The following is a 20,806-nucleotide window of genomic DNA, read 5'->3' on the forward strand; positions in this document are numbered from 1 at the left end:
CTTAACATACAAGTAACTGGTTTTCTCAAAACTACCAAGGCAGCATTCTGGGTGTTTGTGAAAGAGATTGGGTCTTTTCATGGAAGTATGGGTAGAAGGGAGGACATTACTTAGAGTCACTGAACACTGTTCATGGATTCCTTATTTAAGGATTCACTGTTTCTTGATCCTGGGGTTAACGGCCCAGTCAAAGTGTTACCTTGCAAGCACAAGGACCTGAGTTCAATCCCATGCACACCTACAGAACAACAACAGTAGCAGCAGGCATGGTGGTTCCCACTTATCAGCCCTGGAGAGGTAGGAACACATGGATCCCTGGGGCTGCCTGTGATAGTTCAAAGGTCACACAGTCCTTTTTAGTTCTGGGATTGGAGAATTGGCATGTGATTGTCTAATGGGAAAGGAAGTTCAGAAGTCAGTCGGTGAGTAATGTGCTTGTTCTGCAGCTTGGGGACTGGGCTGACACTCACCCATAAAAAGCTCTGTGCCAGGTAGAGAGCCTGTCTCAGAAAACAAGACAGGTGGAGGGGGTCTGAAAAACAACAGCTAAGGTTGACTTCTGTTGGGTGTGCACATGTGCACGTGCACGTCCACACACATATACACATACACATTGATATGCACACACACGCTCACACACATGCATGCACATGCTCGCACACGCACATACAAACATACACATGCACACACATACACACACACATACTTCACTAAAATACATTCATAACCCTAATCAATTAAGGCATTCTGTCATTGCTTGTGGACATGCGTTAAATGATTTCTGTTTCTGTGAGAAAACCCTCTGACCAAAAGCAATTTGCGGGAGGAAAAGGTTTATTTGGCATACACTTCCAGGTCACAGTCTGTCATTGAGAGGAATCAGGGTAGAACTTCAGCAGGAACCTAAAACAAAACCATGTAAGAATGCTGCTTGCTGTTCACTTTCAGACTCACACCTATGGTGTTCTCTTATACAGCCTAGGACCACTTGCCTAGGGATTGTGCTGCCCATGGTGGGCTTGACTTTCTGACATAAACCATCAATCAAGGCAATCTCTCACAGACATGGATGCAGGCCAGTGTGTCTCAGACAATCCCTCAGTCGAGGTTTTAGATGACTCCTTGTTTGTCAAGTTGACAAACGACACTAACCAGGACAGTGGCCCACTTCTTGTCTCACAGCATAAACAGTACCCATTTTCTTGATCTATTTAGGACCACTTTTTAATTTTGTGTGTGTGTGTGTTTGCTGGTAACATCCCTTTTGAAAATAGTCCCAAGCATGAGGTTAAAGTGCTGCCTACTGTCCCTAAGCACAAAAAGGCTGCTATGTCCTTCATTAAGTAAATTTCCATGCTGGGTAAGCTCCTCACAAGCACAGGAGTCCTGTGCAGAGTCCAAAGTCAGTGCATTGACAATGGACATGAGTTGTTTCTTTAAACAGACACATATCGGCTACAAAGTTGTTCCTTCTGCCTGGTGGAAGTATCATCAGGGGATCTCCAGAATTAAACTTAAAAGTTCCCTGAGAAACAGTGGTTGAAAATTTGTAAATTCTAGACACTGCAGTAGAAAGTATCTAGGCTCATCACAGGAAGAAACTCTATTTAGTGTCGTACATTGGGAAGTAGGATCAAGGTCAGGGGTATGGATGAAACAGAGAGAGGAGGAAAGAGAAAGACACGACACTGAGGATGTGTGAGCCACGATGCTTGAGAAGGGTAAAATAACCTGAACACAGGATGGGGTTCATCCCTGACCCCAACCACAGTAGATGGTAAGTCCTGGGCTCTGATGGTGCTGCCCTGAGGAATGCAGGCAGAGAACTCTGGGTCCTGGCCTTTCTGTACACACAGAGAAGAAGTGAGGGGAGATAGGGTAAGGCTGGCAACATCCTGGAACATACCCTGGTCATCTTCTTTCCTTGCCTGAGTTCTCTCTTGGATTCTGGATACCAGAAAGCCTTTTCCAGACTGCCAGAGCCCAGACCACCGGTTTGCTGACAGTATATGAGATATTTGTTAGGCACTACTTGTGCCTGTGGTTTGCCTTTTGGTACCTGCTTTCCGGGACCTAAAGGATTTGCCTGTGCCTGCCCTGAGAAATTCGATTTTTTAATTAGCTTGGTGGCTGTCAGACACATCATACTTGCAGGGGCAGGCAGGGCTGTTGCTCAGTGTCTCTGGAGATCATTGACTGACAAGATGATACTGCACTGGTGCCTGTGATAGGACAAAGGTCACACAGTCCTAGGACTGGGGAATTGGCATGCAATTGTCTACTGGGAAAGGAAGTTCAGAAGTCAGTTGGTGAGTAATGTGCTTGTTCTGCAGCATGGGGACTGGGCTGACACTCAGCCATGACAAAGGCAGTGCTGGCAAAGGTAACCCCTGGGCTAGGAGAGCAGAGATAGGCAAGCCCTGGAGCTCCCTATCTCTGTCAGTGAGCTCTAGGTTTAATGAGAGACCCTGTTACAAAAAATAATGTGGCAAGAGAGGAAGATACCTCTGGCCTTCACATGTGCATGGACTATGTTCTCTCTCTCTCTCTCTCTCTCTCTCTCTCTCTCTCTCTCTCTGTATATATATATATATATGTATATGTATATGTATATGTATATGTATATGTATGTGTGTGTCTGTGTCTGTGTCTGTGTCTGTGTGTCTTTGTATCTCTCTCTGTGTCTCTCATATACATACATGTACACGTACACACACACACACACACACACACACACGTCAGTGTGAAATGGTACCCTGTAACTGGTTATGAGGACTGATGACAGATGGTCAGGGCTAGCAGAGGGAGAGACAAACTGCCCAGCATGTAGCATTCAGTTTTCTTCATTACCTAAACTACAGCTTTGGAGGAATGGCACCTTTAGGGAATGCGCCTTAGCCCTTTGATGCCTGCAGTCTTTACGTTCAGGCCCCTCTCATTCTCCACTCTGCACACCCATGGAGTCTGCTTTACAAACTCAGACAGCCATTGACCTCTCCCCACAACAGCAGGAATCTGAGCATCAACTCTGAGGGCTTCTGTCTGAGCTAGAGGCACAGCTTAAACCTAACAAGGATCAAACCTGTGAAGAAGCATGGCTGTGTTCTAGACTTAACTGACACAGTGTTCTGGGGGTGGGATGACACCATTTGGTACCCAACTGTGTCCTGAGGGCGAGGTGACGTCATTTCTGAGCATCCCACCTTTCTCATCCTGATGTGTCTGTCCCCATTTGGTGAGCATGTACCTTCCTGCAAAGCATGGGCTTCTATTCCTCCTCTTTATATCCATGAAACCCACTCCTATCTGCTCAGAACTTGCCATCATGGGGCACCAGTTGTCACGGTACCCACCTTCCATCCATAACAAAACCACCACAGTTGTTCTGACACTGTCCTCCCTGTTCATAGGAGAATTGGGGAGGTGCACAGGTGTCAAGGTCATGCAGAGCCAGATGGGACACTGGTAGAGCTTGCTTTTAGCTTCTGCTCTGCATCCCATCCCTGATGCCATCTAGGCTTAGAGGGCATCATAGCCAAGTGTCCCTCTAGGCCTCCTGACCTCTGCTATTGAACAGCACCATGCTTAGAGAAAGAGAGCTGGCATCCTCATCAGATTGGCTGCTTCTGTTTGCAAGAGTCCATAAGGAGCCAGTCTGTGGACTAGGACATGACCTCAGAGAAGGAGAGTGTGATCGAGGTCATTGGACCCTCAAGCAATACTATAGACACCCCTATCAGTCATCTGTAATTGTGTCCTACCTATGTATGCATATGGCTTGGGGCAGGGCTGGAGTATGTAGGATGGGGGACTAGCTAGAGAATGGGGGTTCTGGCTATGTAACCATGTGGAAGCCATCATCCATGCTGGGCACTGATCTCATATAGTTGTTTTAGGGTCCTCCATGCTCCTACCCATATTCCCCTCACCCATGTTCTATAACTAAGCCTTAAAACAAAGCCCCATTGGTCCCCTAGAGTGAATTTTGGTGGACTCAAAAATTTTTGGATCCTTATGAGGAAGGGGAAGATGTTTATATCTCCACTGGAGAGGAGTTTCCACAACATCTGCTCATCATTGAGGACAATCATCAAATAAATGAGGGGACGTTGAGTTATTTAATAGATTAGTGAAACCAAAGACACAAAGACAGGCTGCACCAAATCTGTGGTTATGTCACTGCAACTAATCTAGTGGCTTCCAGTGTTGTAGAAGAGAAGTCTCCACCACCCTAAACACACCAAGGACTGTCTCTTTCAAGACTGCCCAGGCTGAGCAGCTCTGAGATGACACTGTGAACTCTTTGGAGAACCGAATGGGCAGGATGGGGTGGTAATGCAGCTGTCTTCGTATGTAAATAGAGGGTGGGTAAGGTGTTGTGACCACATGTGGAAGAGAAACTTCTCATTCTCCAGGAGCCTAGGGCAGATGCTGGACAGCTGGGACCATCCACAGCTGTGTTTGTAGACCCCTGGCCTACATGGAGGAGATCAGGGTTGGTGATGCTTTTTTTTTTTTAAAGGAGCTTGTACAATGTGAAATTGTGTTGGAAAATTAGGAAAACATGCACACGCCAGAGATACTGACAAATAGGGGGAATTCGTTGACTGCCTGTGGACAGGCCTTTGAGGTACTTGAGAGGAACGCATGTGAATGGTGTCCTAGGGCTCCAGAGAAAAAAGGCAGGGAATCCAATGAGACAGCATTTTGTTACTGAAGCATGGAGCATGTGGGAGGTCCCTTTTCCACAAAAACGATGAGTTTGTGTAAGACATGAGTGAGCTCCATCACCACAGACATGGGGCTAGTCATCTGGACAGCTGGTGTGCTGGTCTCCAGGGTCCTCTGGACTTACACAAATTGGACCTTTAGCATTTTCAGTAGGAAAATAGCATATACCCACAGTAAAATATCTTGAGGGAAGAGGAGCATGTGTCCATTCGGCACATATTTTATGGACATCTGGTAGACCCTGAAACATGAGCCACTAAGTTAGAGTGTCTAGACCTTTGAAACTTACATTTTTACATTAGGGAAAGATGCAAGCAGTGTAGAAGGGAAATGGATACTTAAGTGAATTTAAAGGAGGATGTGTTGGGGAGCAATGTGGGGAGCAAAGACACACACTGAAAATCAGATCATGAGGCTATCGTGGGGAGGGGAGGAACTTAGACCTTAGGCCTGGGAGGGAGGAAAGTCATTAGCGAAAATGCTGTAACCAAGAGAGGATAAGCCTGGCATCTGAGGCCTCGAAGGACAGTGTGGGACACAGCTGGAGTCAGGCCAAGGAGGGCCTTGTTGGCTGGGGCTAGACTTGCCAAAGAGGAAATGAACAAAGAATGAAGCCCAGAGGAGAGGACCCGGTAAGACTGGGAGGTGGGAGTTACCACTGGGAGGTGGGAATGGGTGAAGAGCACCAGTGGCCTAAGAAGCCATTTGCAGACTCTGTGTTGCTAGGCAAACCCTAGCAACTGGCCGGTGAACCTCCCTCTAGACTCTTCAGCCCTTGGCCATACTGGTGAAGACTGGGACTTGTCTGCTCCGTGTGTGCCCATGCTTGGAGAGAAAACAGTCTTTTGTGACTCCAAAAGGAGGGCTGGAGAGAGGGGAGGCTCAAAACAGTTTTCAGCATTGTCTTCACTCCCTGTTGCAGTTGTTATCTCTTCCGTTAGGGGAGAAAGCAATATGGGGTCCCTCAAGATGAGGGGTCAGGGTAAGGAGTGGAGTTGGGAAGATCGAGCTACCTCTTGGGCATCCAGGAGTAATTTAGGTGAGACAACACATAGTGCTGACCTCACTAGAAAGACTGGATGGCCATTTAATCAGCAAATTACAGTCAGAAAAAAATTTTATGACCCTCCACCAAACATCAAGAGCTGCCCCAGGCAGGGAAGTGTAAGGGTCCCATTCATATCTCCTCAATCCGGCCCTACTGATGTGTTGTTAAAGGGAGGTTACCTTGTGATGATGGACCATGGAGAAGGCTGAAGTGGGGAGGGAAGACAAACAGCCCAGGGGAGCTCAAAATATGGAAAAAAAAAAAAAAAAAAGGAAAACATTCCTTCGGTGTGGGTGGTAGCTTAGTGAGTAAGGTGCTTGCTTTGCAGGCACAAGGGCTTGAGTTCCCTAACCGGAACTCATGCAAAACAGCTAAGCTTGGTGGCACACAAGTGTTTGCAATTCTGCCTTCAACACCAGTTCTCACTGGAAAGGCAGCAATGAGCTGTGGAGTCAGCAGTGAGGCCAAGTTTATTTATCTTTGATAATTCTTCTGCATATAACTCTTTGCTATTCTAAGGCCAAAAGCCATTAGCTTCCGGCCACAAACTCTTGCTGGCAGCAGCAGGGATCTGAAAAGAAAAATGGCTTAATTGTCAGTGCTTTTCTCTCTCCAGCTCAGGAGCTCCTGGCTGGCCAGGGGAGAGGCTAGGAGCTTATTAACTCTTTGTGAACCAGAAAGAAAAGAAACAGAAGAAAGGGAGAAAGTAGTCACACACATAGACCCATGCAGACTCTGGATGAAAAAGAAAAGAGGCTTGATTCATTTTACACACACACACACACACACACACACACACACACACACTTACTTTCTGATTGGGCCTGATCACCTGTCTCATCATCTCATCCCTCTACAAGTGTTCATGCATGTTTAACATATCTATACTTACATATGCATGCATATATGATACACACACACACACACACACACATACATTCTGATCGGGCCCAATCACCTGTCTCATCAACTCCATGAGTGTTCATGCATATTTAACATATACACATCTATACTTACTTATGCATGTGTGCATACACACACACACACACACACACACACACATTTGGTTAATAGAGCAAAAGATCCCATGAGCAAGTTCCATTGAGAAAGTGCCAACACAGAAAAGAAATCATTTATTCAGGATGAAAACTAAAGAAAAAAGCTAATCTTCTTTATTGCTGAAAGAAAAAAGCCTCACCTCTCTACTGGTGAAGGGAAGGAAAAGCCTTTCCCTTTTCATTGCTGAATGAAAGAAGCCTTGTGTCCTATCGTCATCGTTCTTAGTTCTTATTCTTTCTCAGGAGAGTAGGTCACATGGTTTCCCAAGAGTCTTTACATTCCAAAAAGGGTTCATAGCGAATTCAAGACATTAATTCAAGTCAATAAATCAAATAAGGAGTTACAGCAAAAGTGTTTACATGTATTTCCATTAAGACTAGTATCTAAATAAACATTCACTATCTTACCTTCTAGACCCATAAGCTCATTAAAAGTTTAAAACAGTAATTCTTATGTCATAAGTTAGCATGGTTTTGTCAAGAGGTGATCATGTGCCATGAGTCTCATTTGTTTTGAAGTTTTGTATAGATAAATCCAGTCAATAGTTTATCTTCTGTCCTTTCACCTGTAATAAGTTTCCCTTCCCAGTTTATGACCTTTAGTTATCAGGTAATGCTTTCCCGGCTTGCCTGGAAGGAATATTTTTCCTGATCATAAATTTGTCCCAAGCCTGTTTCCTTATCCTAGTGCAATTAGCCTGTGACACGTGAACGGTTACAGAACTCTAATTGCAGCTACCATACAATAGAGGATGTAAAATTCCTTGCATAAATTTAGGAATTCTATATAATCAATATAACCATTATTAGGAATTACAAAATCATCAATTTGTCTACATAGCATTACTACAAGAGAGTAGATCTTCATTGATCTGCAGAAAATCTGCCCGACAGGGTGGGCTAATGCCCAGGAATCATTAGAATACATAATAATGACAGGAAACCTCTTGTGGCCTTGCCTCTCTGTGTTTACCCATCACAGGCCGTACAAAAATGGTGGCCTACTCCAGGAAAGTCATCTGCTACCCTTTTGCCTTTTCTAGATGGCTCCTGACATAATCCCAGCACTGGAGAGGTAGAGACAGAAGAATCTTGGGATTTGCCAACCCTCCAGTCTAGAGTATCTGGTAAGCTCCAGGTCCAATAAGAAACCTGTTTAAAAAAAAAAAAAGAATGATTAAAAACAGCATCTGAAATTGACCTCTGACCTCTAAAGGTACATATGCACAAGCATCCACATGAACTAGCATGTGTGCACACACATTCCTTACTACTAAGGCCTTGTAGGCATAGCTTACATCCTAAAAGGCCCCAAGAGAGTGAGAGATTTACTGTGTTCTGATGGACTCCCCATATACCTCACTGCTGCAGAGCTACCTGTAGGGTATGTGCAGACATAAGTACTGGCTAACTCTGGGCACAGGTAGGATGAGGAGGAGTAGGAGGTTGGTTTGTCAGGTCTGGGGCCTTGATGTCTTCCTCAAGCTTATGTTTTTACAAAGTAGCTTCACACACTTGTTAATGTCAAACTATGCAAAGAGATAGTTGAACTGAGAAGGAAGAGCACCTCAGCACTGCCCAGGGTGTTGACAGGATTGTGAGCTGTGGACTCTCTCTGCATTCAGAAGAGGGGAGCTCAGGCATGACGTGCAAGCCACAGTGGCTGGTACAGTGATTCCAGCAGCACCCGGAGGGGCACACAAGTCAGATAAGGTTGGCTCTTCAAGCGATGGCAATGATGGAGGTGTCAAAGCTGTGTCCAGGAGTAAGGGAAAAACTGAATCTCTTTAGTTATGCTTGTTTGAGGAGAAAAGGTCCCCAAAAGGTGTAATACAGACAAACTGAGGAGTCCTGAGCAGTGGGGAGATGGGGAGAGGTGGGAGGGCCTGGCAGAGAGGAGAATGTGACACTATGAATGGGCTGAGAAGAGAAAGGTTGGCTGTCACTGTGTGGGGACTGAAATGAAGTTGTGGAAACTGGCCGAACAAAGGACATTTGCTAGTAGTCAAATATTAGATGAAGCCCTACATTCTGAGGACTGTTGGAATACAACAGAATTCACCTCCGTGGGGCTGCCTCGGGGTTCAGTGTCAGGACGCCATGTCACCTGTGCCTACATGGCGTCTTTGAGTTGTGCAGCCAGACGGAGGATGACTTTCAGGGGAAGGCTGTTTCATATAACTCCATGTGGCATGAGTGGGGTGTGTCTATATGTGTTCACGCAGTGGTGTGTGTATGTGTAGTATGTGTATGTGCTGTGTTGAGTGTGTCCAGTGCGAGCCGTGCTTGTGTATTCTGGGTACATGTGCTAGCTGTGTATGTATACTGTGTGTGGTATATGTGGGCTATATGTTATGATGTATGTGTGCACCTGTGATACGTGATGTGTTTTTGTTGTGTGCACCGTGTGCTGTGTGCATGTGATATATGGTATATGTGATATGTGGTATGTATCATGATGTAGTGTGCGTATCTGTATATAGTATACACACATGGTGTGTATGGGATATTTGTTTGCAGTATGCTGGGTGTGGGAGAGGTAGTTTGAGAACACGGAGGGGTACATGCTCTCTCTCCCCAGATGAAAGGATTGCTCCATCCAGCATTTTCCAGATGACCGACATTTTTTACTGAAACACTCTTTGAACACTTTCTGGGTGATGCTGTGCATCTTTTCCATTCACATATGTGTTCATGCATTCATGTCTCTTCTGCTGAGTGTGCTCCTCAGAGGTAATGTCTCCCCATGTCAAGCTCCTCACACACCTCCAACTACTGACTGTTTACATGCTATGCTGGAGAGGTAGACCGGACCAACCAGGGTTCTGGATGTTTCTCTTAGAGGCACCCAAGGCCAGAGAGGCCACTCTGGGTAGATGTCACTGTTTATAACTCAGGGAGCCACTTGCTGCTCCTTGTACCCCAGGCAGGAGATGAGAAAACCTGTGGTAACAAGGCCATGCCTACAGCTCGCTGAGGTCTGATTCTAGTGCTTGTTTATGTGAAGTAGGCTCCACAGGCTTGGGATGTCGCCCAGTTGTAGAGTGCCTTGCCAGCATGTGTGAAGCTATTGGTTACAAGACAGCACCACATAAACCAGACATGGTAGTTCATGTGTCTGATCTCAGTCTGGAGAGAGGGAGGCAGGGGATTAGAAGTTGAAGGTCATCTTTGCTTACATACTGACTGGGTTCAAGGTCATCTTGGGCAACTTAAGACTCAAGAGACTGAGGAAGGCTACATAGTTTTCCTTAGCACGTTCTGTGCCTCCTGGGGCCATGGAGGGCTTTGAGTTTTCACTGGTTCTGTCCCAGGACCATTATCTACACTCAGGGTATGCTCTTGAGAACTGTGTCCAAACGCTTCTGTGCACTTCTGTCTTTCTGTGTTTCTTCTTAGAATTCCTTGTATCAACCAGAAAAAAAAAAACCAATAGTGAATTGGGTCACTTTCGTCAAAGGCCATGGATTTGGTTAACTAACCACAGGATGTGTGTTGTGGGACTGTGGAAATTAGGTAATCGAAAGGACCACACACCAAAGACACACACCAGTGGACCATTCTAAGCTAGAAAGGCTTGTATCCCCGTGGAGACAGTTCTGGTGGGTGTAGCCAGTGTCTCTTGTGGTTTGGGTTCCTCATTGTGACTCTCGTCTTTGTGGTCCCCAGGTACTTCTCCACATACCTTCCAGAACTCTGAAGGGGTGCAGACATGGCGGGCAATGCTGCGGACAGTGCCAACCACCTGGCCTACTTTTTTGGCAACATCACCCGGGAAGAGGCTGAAGACTACCTGGTTCAGGGAGGCATGACCGATGGGCTCTACCTGCTACGCCAGAGCCGCAACTACCTGGGTGGTTTTGCTTTGTCGGTGGCACACAACAGGAAAGCACACCACTACACCATCGAGAGGGAACTTAACGGCACCTATGCCATCTCCGGGGGTAGGGCCCATGCCAGCCCGGCAGATCTCTGCCATTACTACTCCCAGGAACCTGATGGCCTTGTCTGCCTCCTGAAGAAGCCTTTCAACCGGCCCCCGGGGGTACAGCCCAAGACTGGACCCTTTGAGGACCTGAAGGAGAACCTCATTAGGGAATATGTGAAACAGACCTGGAACCTTCAGGTGAGACCACAGAGCCCTCTAAACCTACTCAGAAGCCTGTGCCTCCTTTACACAAAGTCTGGGACAGCAGATGCCTGTGTAGCACTGCCCCTCGATGCCTTTCTTCCCACCCCATCTTCGCATGAAACCAAAGCGGAGTCCTCCCCTCCCCTCTGCTCTCTGTCTTCTCTTCACCATGAAGGAGAAGCTTGTGTTTTAATTTCACTCCTCCGGGTTTTTTTTTTTTTTTTTTTTTTTTTTAAATCCAACTCGGGCTATTTATTACCAAGATCTGTTGGTCTCTCACTAGGAAGGATAAGGGAATCAGTACTCTCCGCACTTAATTTGTTTCCCTATTTTTATTTCCACCGTGTTTCCACCTGGTCCAGGCTGCTCGCCTGGGCCTCCTCTAATGACCTTCCCGCCATTAGTTAGAGTAGGGAAGATGGGACCAAGGACACAGCTGAATCCTGACAGACATGAAGCCCCAGGTGCCTTCCTCACACATGTCAGCTTTTTTAAACTTTCTTTGGTTACATGTACTGATTTTGTGTGTTGGAGGCGGGTGTCTACAGGTCTACGACATGCGTGTGGAAGACAGACAACTTACAGGGGTCAGTCTCTCTTCCACCACGTGAGTCTCAGGAATCAACCTCAGACCCTCAGGCTCAGCAGCTAGCACCTTGCTGTGGAGCTGTCTCGCGACCCCCGACCTCACACACATCTTACCGCTCCTTGCCTGCTATGAAGTTACTAGGTTTTCACACTGAAACTAGTTTGAGTATAGAGCTGTCTTTCTAGGATCCATACTCTTAGCCCATCAGTTTATGAACTATGTATTCAAATTTTTGTGTGGCTTTTCAAGGGCCCATCTCTTCATTCCAAAGCATATTTCTTTATTTATACACATGGAGACGTGCAAGAAATATACAGAAGTCTTACTGGTTCCCTTATCAATGAGAGAAAGATGAGCTGGGGGAAGTAGAGTTTGGTGTTGATTTGCTGCAAAGGACCTGGGACAGATGGGTCTAAGTTCTCTCTACCTAGCCAGCTCAGTCTTTCTCCATTCACTGCAGGGCCAGGCTCTGGAGCAAGCCATCATCAGCCAGAAGCCCCAACTGGAGAAGTTGATTGCCACCACAGCCCATGAGAAGATGCCCTGGTTCCATGGCAACATCTCCAGAGACGAATCAGAGCAGACGGTCCTCATAGGGTCAAAGACCAACGGAAAATTCCTGTGAGTGATAAGCCCTCTCCCTACCTCCTCACCCAGAGGTAACAACTTCCCCATTTAGAACCCAGGTGGCCCCAGGAAGGTGTCACACATCACCATCTACCAACAGAGGAGTTGCTGTCACTTGTGACCCAGCGTGTGTTTTATCTAGTTTGACCATAAAGTGTGTGACATGGTGCCTAAAGAAAATGGAGTTCGGCCCCATGAGAGTTGAATTTGTTATCTGTGGTGAGACCAGAAGTTTTTGGATTGGAGGTGTTTTCTGATGGGGGACTATTAGCACACAGGTAATGAGAAGTCGTGGGATCTTTTCCAAGCCTGCACTAGAAATTCATTTATGTTTTAGAAGCACTTGATGCTGCTAATCTCTAGGCAATCAATGTCTTGTGTCTATAGGTTTTCCTGCTAACACATGTAAATGTATGTGCACATGTGTGTGGAGATCAGAGGTGGATGTTGGGCATCTCTACAGTTGCTTTCCGAGTTATTTATCTTTCTATCTGTTTCTTATTTCTTATTGTGTGTGTGCATGCTGCTAGGGGTGGGGGGAGTACTTGTGCCACAGTGGAGGCCAGAGGACAACATTCATGGAGTCAGTTCTCCCCTTCCACCTTTATATGGGTTCCAAGGATTGAACCCAGGTCACCAGGCTTGTGTAGCAATCACCTTTGCCCAGTGATTAGCTTGCTGGCCCGTCCTTCCACCATGTATTTTGTCTCTCACTGAAGCTGGGGCTTGCTTATTTGTCTATACTGACTGGCCAGTGGTCCCTAATAATCCTCCTGTCTATACCTCGCCAGTGCCAGGGTTACAGGCACTCACTGCCACACCCAGATATTTAAATGGGTTCTTGGGATGACCTTAGGACCCCATGCTTGTTTTTCAAGCACTTTTACCAACCGAGTCATCGTCCCTGCCATCCAGCATCAGGGTCATTTCCCCCACGATACTTTGAGTGCTTTCAGAATGCTCAACCTGAAGTCTGCCTCAAACGACAGACACGGGGGCACAGAGCATGGTGGTAGAGGAAAGGTACAGCTTTTTCACTCAGATATGCCCCCAGCTCTTGGACTTGAGTTCGGTCTGTGCTTGGAACTGAGGGCTAATGCAGACATTCAGGCTCAAACTCCTTGGAGAAGCTTACACCAAACCTGGATGTAACTGAACAAAAATAAGTCTGTGAGCTTCAGCCTGGCCAACTCAGTAACGTGAAGGCTTGGATCTTGGATTCTTGGCCTGGCTATCTGCATTGGGTCAGTGTGAGTCTAAATTCAGAAGGTTCTGGAACAATTGGGCAGTGTAGCTGAGCTGAGTAGCTGGGCAGAGTCTGTGGTCCCAAGAGGCTGGGTGCTATCCTTGTGTGGGTAAGCCTTGTCATCTAAAGATGCACATGCCAAGGGAGTGCTGTAGGAATGTCTGCATTTGTCACCTGTGTCCCTACACAGAAGCCTTCTGGGAACCACCAACCTACTCCTTCCATCGGAACTTTCTCACATGGTCAGACATTGTTGATCAGCGCCGCCTTGTCTTCCTAGAAATATAGGTGTTTTCTCTGCATTTGCATCTAGCTAAAGGATTTCTTCTTACTTCTGATATTAAAAAATGATTTAAGGAGCTGAAAAGATGACTCAGTGGCTAAGAGCACTGGCTGTTTTTCCAAAAGACCTGAGTTCAATTCTCAGCACCCACATGGTGACTCACAGCTGTCTGTAACTCCAGTCCCAGAGGATCTACCACCCTCTTTTGGACTCTGCATGAGCTAGGCATGCATGGGGTACACAGACATACATGCAGGCAAAACACCCATAGACATAAAAATAATAGTAAAATGAAAATTATTTTTAGATTATCTTAATCATTTCTTTTTTTTGAAAACTTTTTATTGGTTCTTTGTGAATTTTAAATCATGCACCTCAATCCCTCTTATCTCCCCCTCCCCTTATACCCTCCCCCCACCCTTGCAAACTCTTTTTTTCTCTGGCAACAGAGAAAAAAATCTCATGGCAGCTGTAGTGTGTCACAGTATGTCCTCGAGCATACCCTTTTGTCTACACTTTTATATTTGCAATTGTTCGTTCCAATGACTTGTTGATCTTGTACAAAGCCTTGGGCTTCTGCTACTCTCTCAATACTGAACCTTGCTGGAAATTCCTCTCAGATGTCCTGTTGTTGCCCTGTGTCATGGAGATCCTGCAACTTTGGACCTATAGGACCAGCCCAACAGCTCATAGATGGGGTAGATGTTGTGATGGACCATTAAAAGCCCAGAATCTGGGCAGATAGCTTGTGCGTGGCTGTGTTATGGGCATGATACAAGATACACAGGTCACTCTGGGTGCCAGCTTCCACCCCACTCATGCCAAGACAGACCCGTGTCCTCTCTGTTCCTCCATCCAGTCAGTCGTGAGGTACTCATCAAAGTCTCTGTGTCATTTCTGTACACACCCCTGCTGGGCGTGAACTTGTGCACGGAGCACACTTCATCTCCACTACTCCGTCTTGTTTTCAGTGCTCATTGCAACAAGGAAAAAGCTGAGACAGCCACACAGGAACTCTTGGTAGAAACAGAAGACTGCAGCTCAATTTCATTCGGATGTTTATGGGCCAGTGTCCATTGTTTATGGACAAGTCCTCCATTTTGGGACAGGGTGCACTCTTGAACCCCACATTAGAAGGAATGCCCTGCCACCTTCTCTTGGGTGTGAGCACAGAAGGATCTGGAAGCCTTTCCCACTCCTCTTTCCTTCCTCCCCCTAATCTACCAGCTGCCTGAGGAAGAATGACAGGGAAGGCCAAAACAGTGAGAGTAGGCCACCAAAGCTCCCCACACACTAAAGGAAGAGCACAGCCCACCTGCCTTCAAATGATTTCCTCCCGAGCATCTGTGATGAAGCTCAAGGATGGCCACAAATGTCCTAGGGGCTGAGTCCACCCTGGTGTTTGCCTCCTACACTTGGGGTGCCATTGCAACAGGTGAGACTCATTACCATGTCCTTTATCCTCCCCAGTCCCTTTCACACTCAGAGATTCAAGCGTAAATAAAGCTTCAGGCTCTCAGACAAAGCCTGCCGGGAGCTACAGGGACTTTGTGTAGTCCTGACAGAACTGCACAAAGTATAAGGAGTCCCCAGGGCAGCCGTGGAGGCAACAGGCTACTGTTGTATTCCCAAGAGCTATAAATTTCATATTTGTGGAGTCATGAAGCCAGGAAGTCACTAAACTGATGTTTAGGCCACAGTTCCTATTTTCTGACTTGTGACATACATTGTGCAAAGAAAAAAAAGGGAACACAGAGGCAGTTATTCATTCAACAAGAGAGTCATGTGTCTGACTGGATCAGCACCAGGCAGGACGGTGGGAGCTGGGGTTTTCTGATCATGCATGCACACGAGGCCTTCCTCGACACATCATCATGCTTTCTATGTCAGAGAAGATGTAAGACATTCAGGTGCACATGCTACAGAGCCTATGACATCATTACATGCCACTCCTTGTCATGGTGTCTCATAAAATATGTGTCTATGTATATACATACTCATGAGCTTGTATGTGTGTGTGTGTTTGTGTGTGTGTGTGTTAGGGAGGAGTCAGAAGTCAACACTCAATGTCTCTCTATAACTTTCCATCCATTTCTGTTGCTGTGGGAGTAAGGACTGGGCTCTTGTCTTCAAGAGCTGTAATCTTAGCTTGTGTAGCCTCTCAGTGGGAGGAATTCTCTGAGGACATCCAAGGGGCTCTGAGAGAGAAAGAGGAGGTTTGCTGAGGAGGGGCATGTCCTATCAGGAGTACCTGAAGAGCCCTAGTGACCTTGTATAGCCAGAACATGTTGCATGTGACCAGCCCTGGGAAGGGAGGTTCCTACAATGCCGTGGCAACTGTGTTAAAGCCCTTATTTTACTTAGTAATGGCTCAGGAGGAAGAAGTAATGATGCCCAAGAGAAGCCGCACTTAACGTGGTACTTAGTTCAGTACCCTCTAGTTTCAGGCATCTCCTGGGAGTCATGGTAACTGCTCCCTGTAGATCCATTTCTGTTTTCCTGTTTCACCCTGAGTCGTTGAGGAGATGAACCGGGTCAAGTGCACAGGCACGCAGGGAACTGTGGTAGACCTGTGCTACCTACATCCGTGGATCTTTCCAATCCACTCTGAAGCATGCCCGCTCGCTCTCCCTTTGTCATTCAGAGGAAGCCTGTGGGGTTCCTTACTGTAGCCTATCCAACCTGCTTAATGTCCGCCTCCTCCCCTCTTCCCGTGTCACGTGGGCCTGTCGCCATGCTTCTTAACATATTAACTTTTGTTTGATCTCTGGCTAATCTGTCCTTTTACTCATTGACTTTTTAAGAATAGTTATATTTTTCGATGTCTAGAAATTAAATTTGGAGTAGGGTTTATTTTTCAAAATTGTTTCTTGGCATTTTTAGGAGCATCTCGTTGGTTGGTTGGTGATTCCTGTTTTGTTTCTTTAAACGTTCCATGCATAGCTAATTTGTATTCCATTTCTTGTGGTTTTAATACTGAGCATATCCAGGTATATGATTCCCCCATTTTCCTCTGTGTCTCTCCTATCCGATGCCTCTTTTCTCATAACTGATGGTTGCCTACATCTGGGGTGATCTTTTTGATCTTTTTGAGGTTGATGCTCATCTGTGGAGAAGCTGATGTCCTGTGCTGGGAATGTTTCCTTCAGGACTCAAGTGACAGCTGCTGGCCTGAAAGCCAGCTCCTGCCCACTGTAGTGCTGGTGTGTGTGTGTGTGTGTACATGCAATGCATACAGGTGCACATGAGAGTGCATACATACAGAGGGCAGAGGTCATCCTTATATGTCATTTCTCAAGAGCCAACCACATTGTTCCTTGAGGCAGGGTCTCTCACTAGGTCCTGGAGTTCATCAATTAGACTAGGTTTCCTGGCCAGTGAGTCTCAGGGATCCACCTCTCTCCACCTCCCCAGTGCTGGGATTTAAAGGATGCACCCCCACTTCCTCATGCTTGCTCAGCAACCATTTTACTGACTGGACTATCTCCCCTAGCCCCAAGCCTGTTGCTTTCGTTTGCCAAACAAGTTTGCCTCCTCAAGTTTCAGCTCTCGTCATGATCTATGCATACTTCTCCAAACCATATTGTGGGCATCAAAGAAATCCTTCTCTTTGTTGGTTAAGGAATGAAACAGTGGCTGTTGTGAGCCTCCTGGGCCACGGTGAAAGCCAAGTTCTGTCAGTCAGTCTTCCCACACTGGTATGGGTGATCAAAGTAGGTCATTCATTTGATCTGTGTAAGTTTGCCACCAGGGTCATTAAAAAAAAAAAAAAACCCAGCACCAAAGCCCATCTGAAGGAAAAGTTCAAAGACAGCTGTGGACTGATGTCAGTGTCAGTTTACAAATGCTGCTCAGAGGCCCTGGGAAGCTGGAAGAGAAGCCACAGAAAAGGATCTCTACCTAGGTACCGTTGCGGAGAGACAAAGAGAAAGTAGTGAGGGGCTGGGTGTATGCCCACACAGCCAAAGTGTAAGACCCTCGGTCGCCTCAGGAGGTACTTCCCTGGGGCTGTCCACCCAGTTGTTGAACAGGAGGGTCTTTTAGCATGGGACCTAGGGCTTGTTGATTATGCTAGGACATCTACCTGTAAGTTCCAGAGATCCACCTGCCTCAGCCTCCCCAGCACAGGGTCTGCAAGCAGAATTCACGACACTTGGCTGTGTTTGTTTGCTGTTTGTTTGCATGTTTACTTTTTTTTGTTTTGTTTTGTTTCAATAGGGATTCTAAAGGTTGAACTCAGTTCATCCTGGCTGCGAGGCAAGCACCTTGCCTACTGCACCGTCTCCACAGTGCAGGGAGAGTCATTTGTGGAAGATGTTTTAAAAGATGCATGGGTGGCGAACACAAGTTTGGCATGCCTCAGATCTGGTTTGCTTTAGGGACTGATCTTGCTTTCAGGGTCTGCACAAATGACACCCAGTGTGCCTATGTGTTGCTAGTTCAAGGTGTTGACAGACACAGCATCTCTGTACCAGATGTCAGTTACTCCAGGATTCCTACCTCCCTCTTTCCTTAGACCTTCTGGACAAGCTACTGTGCATTCTTAGCTCTAAGGGACGATCTTTTTTCCATGTAGTATTCGCCTCTCTCCTCTCCTTCCTTTCCCTCCCCTCCTCTGCCCTCTCCTCTTCCATCACCTCTCCTCCTGCCCATTCAGACATTTTTCCTCCCCTTTCAACTGTGGTCCCATCACGGATGCCCCTGGACAGTAGTAACAGAGACTGAATGGTCCTCAGACTGGAGTGAGCCTGCTGCTCTGTTCTCTCTGCATCAGATGCAGACCACAACCCTAGAATCTTAGACACTGCAGCCTTCGATGTCTCATTATCTCCCAGGCCCTCCACTCATTGCCTGGTCTCACCACCACCCACACATACTTTTTCCCTGGAGGGCACACAAGGGTGGAGAAGAAGGTTGAGCCCTTCCAGCAAAAGTCACACCCTCCTCTCTCTCACCCCTGTGAGGGGCAGGTACAATGTCTGTCTGCCGATCCATGAACCAGTCCCCGGAGCCATGCCAAGGAAGAACAAGGACTCTAGTAAGGCCAGCTGACACAGCATCCAGTGTGAACCTCGGGGCGTCACCCTAAGACTAGCACTTCGTAAGAGCAAACTGCAGATCCATTCACTTACTTATTTCAAGGAAAACATTGGGCGGAAAGAGTCAAATGTTGAGCCAGGGAGACAGCAGAATCAGTGGGGGATTTTCTTGCAAGCTTAGGGCCTGAGTTCAGTCCCTAGAACCTGCACTCCTGCTCGTTATCCCAGTACTGAGGAAGAGATAGGAGACTCTCAGGAGCAGGGTGAGCCGGTTCAGTCAGAACCTGTCTCAAATAGTAAGGCAGGGAATAATAAAGGAAGTCGCCAGTTTTGACCTCTGACTTCATCATGCACACCCTTGCATATACCTGCATATGCACACACACACACACACACACACACACACATGCATGCACATGCATACACACACCCACATGTGCATTCACACGTGCACACAGACACACACACATAGAATTAATCGTTAGTCAAGGGATCCTATGAACAGTCTAAGGCCAATAAAACCCAGATTAACCTTAGGACTCTCTCCATGGACATGGCTGTGGAGTGTGTGTGACATGGTGTGACACCCATGACACCTGGCAAGGTCTTCAGAAATCCCAGGCAGCCAAGATGGAAGCCAGGTAGCAGCTTCCTAACTAGTTCTCTTGCTTTTGAGTTAAAAATAATCCCAGTCAGATCTGTCGGTAGCCTGCAGATAACTCTGAATTTCTGGGCTGTTGGTAACCAGCCCTTTTGGTCTCTGTCATTTATAGGTGCTGAGCCTGTGGGTTTTCAAGTCTCTACCTTCATTTCCTCTCAGCTACCACTGCACTGATCCAGCTGTGGATCCAGGCTGTAACCACAGCTGTTGGCTACCTGTTGCCTGAGGGGAGCTTGGCTTCCATTACAGAGACTCACTTACCCATGGTCCCCTTGGGGAGCCTCCAAGAAGTGGGAGTCTTAGCAGAAAAACTTGTCCAAAAACTGTCTGCAGCTGGCAAGAATCACACCCTTCCTAGAGCACGAGACAATCATAGCCAGCAACTGTGGACGATCTGAAGCTGCACCTATCCCACATCTGGGACTAAAACAAAACCATGTAACATAACTGGGTTTTTAAAGAAATCAATATTCTCACTACAGGAATAGGGCTCAGTTTGCTTCTGTCAGCTTTTACTCTGCTTGAGTGCCTGTTTCTAACACCTGGAAATGGAACTGTTGACCCTGTGACCTGAGTAGTGTCTGGAGCCGTTCCAGGTGGCTCTCCAAAGTGGAAGGACTGTGTATGTTCCCAACAGCAACACAAGAGAACGCTACTTCATGTCAGCAACACAGGAGAGTGTTGTTCCATTTCAGCGACAGTCAGGCTTTGTCATTGTTTAGACGTCTGCTGGGGTCCCCAGTTGTGGCATTCTCACTGTGAACTTAGTTTGGGTTTTCTAGATCTCTCTCACAGTTACCCCACCTGCCTGGTATCTGCCTCACAGAGTACCTCTGGTCTGTTGTATTGGGTCCATTTGTTTAACAGAGAAGCATTGCTATGTTGCCCTAGGCTGGCCCTAAATTCCTGGCCCCCATGGACCCTCCTACCTCAGCAAGGTGAGAGGTGAGCACCACAGAGAAAACCAGCTAAGGTTTTCATCTGAGGCAAGATGGATTAGGTAGTTCAAGCTCAACATAAGTTTAGCAATTGGAATTCAGACCCTATCTTTTACTTCCAAGACTTTGGGATCTCGGGAGTGAAGGACTCTCCGTTAGGAGAATGACATGTATGAGTGTCTTCTGGTCATCTTTCTACCCAAACCAGCTTCTATAGATACAGGTACAAATTCTTTATATATAGACATCTATATGCTTCTTGGTTTGTTTTGTTTTATACTTGAGACGGTGTCTCTAATACCCAGACTAGCTTCCAGCTCACTATGTAGTGGAGGATAACCTTGAACCCTCCTACCTCAACTTCCTGTTGGTGTGATGATGTGTGCATTTCCTCATCCCCCTTTACCCTCCCCCTTACCCCTTTCTTGTCTCACTCCCTCTTCCCTCTCCTCCT

At 46.8% G+C, this 20,806-nt stretch overlaps 1 protein-coding gene across 6 annotated transcripts in view; it reads left to right on the forward strand.

The window, feature by feature from the left end:
* The window catches only part of Syk (spleen associated tyrosine kinase), a 71,726-nt gene that overhangs the window by 20,953 nt on the left and 29,967 nt on the right, over window positions 1-20,806 (forward strand). For 3 of the 6 annotated variants that reach the window (XM_028771995.1, XM_028771990.1, XM_028771991.1), the window contains exons 2-4: window positions 7,881-7,964; window positions 10,507-10,963; window positions 12,019-12,179. In XM_028771995.1, the coding sequence (XP_028627828.1) occupies window positions 10,550-10,963; window positions 12,019-12,179 (575 nt within the window). In that variant the 5' untranslated portion in view covers window positions 7,881-7,964; window positions 10,507-10,549. The remainder of the gene's footprint in view (window positions 1-7,880; window positions 7,965-10,506; window positions 10,964-12,018; window positions 12,180-20,806) is intronic. The other 3 variants (XM_028771994.1, XM_028771992.1, XM_028771993.1) reach the window with 1 other exon arrangement.

Source organism: Grammomys surdaster, unplaced genomic scaffold (assembly GCF_004785775.1).
Source record: "Grammomys surdaster isolate TR1022 unplaced genomic scaffold, NIH_TR_1.0 211, whole genome shotgun sequence".
Taxonomy (NCBI): Eukaryota; Metazoa; Chordata; class Mammalia; order Rodentia; family Muridae; genus Grammomys; species Grammomys surdaster.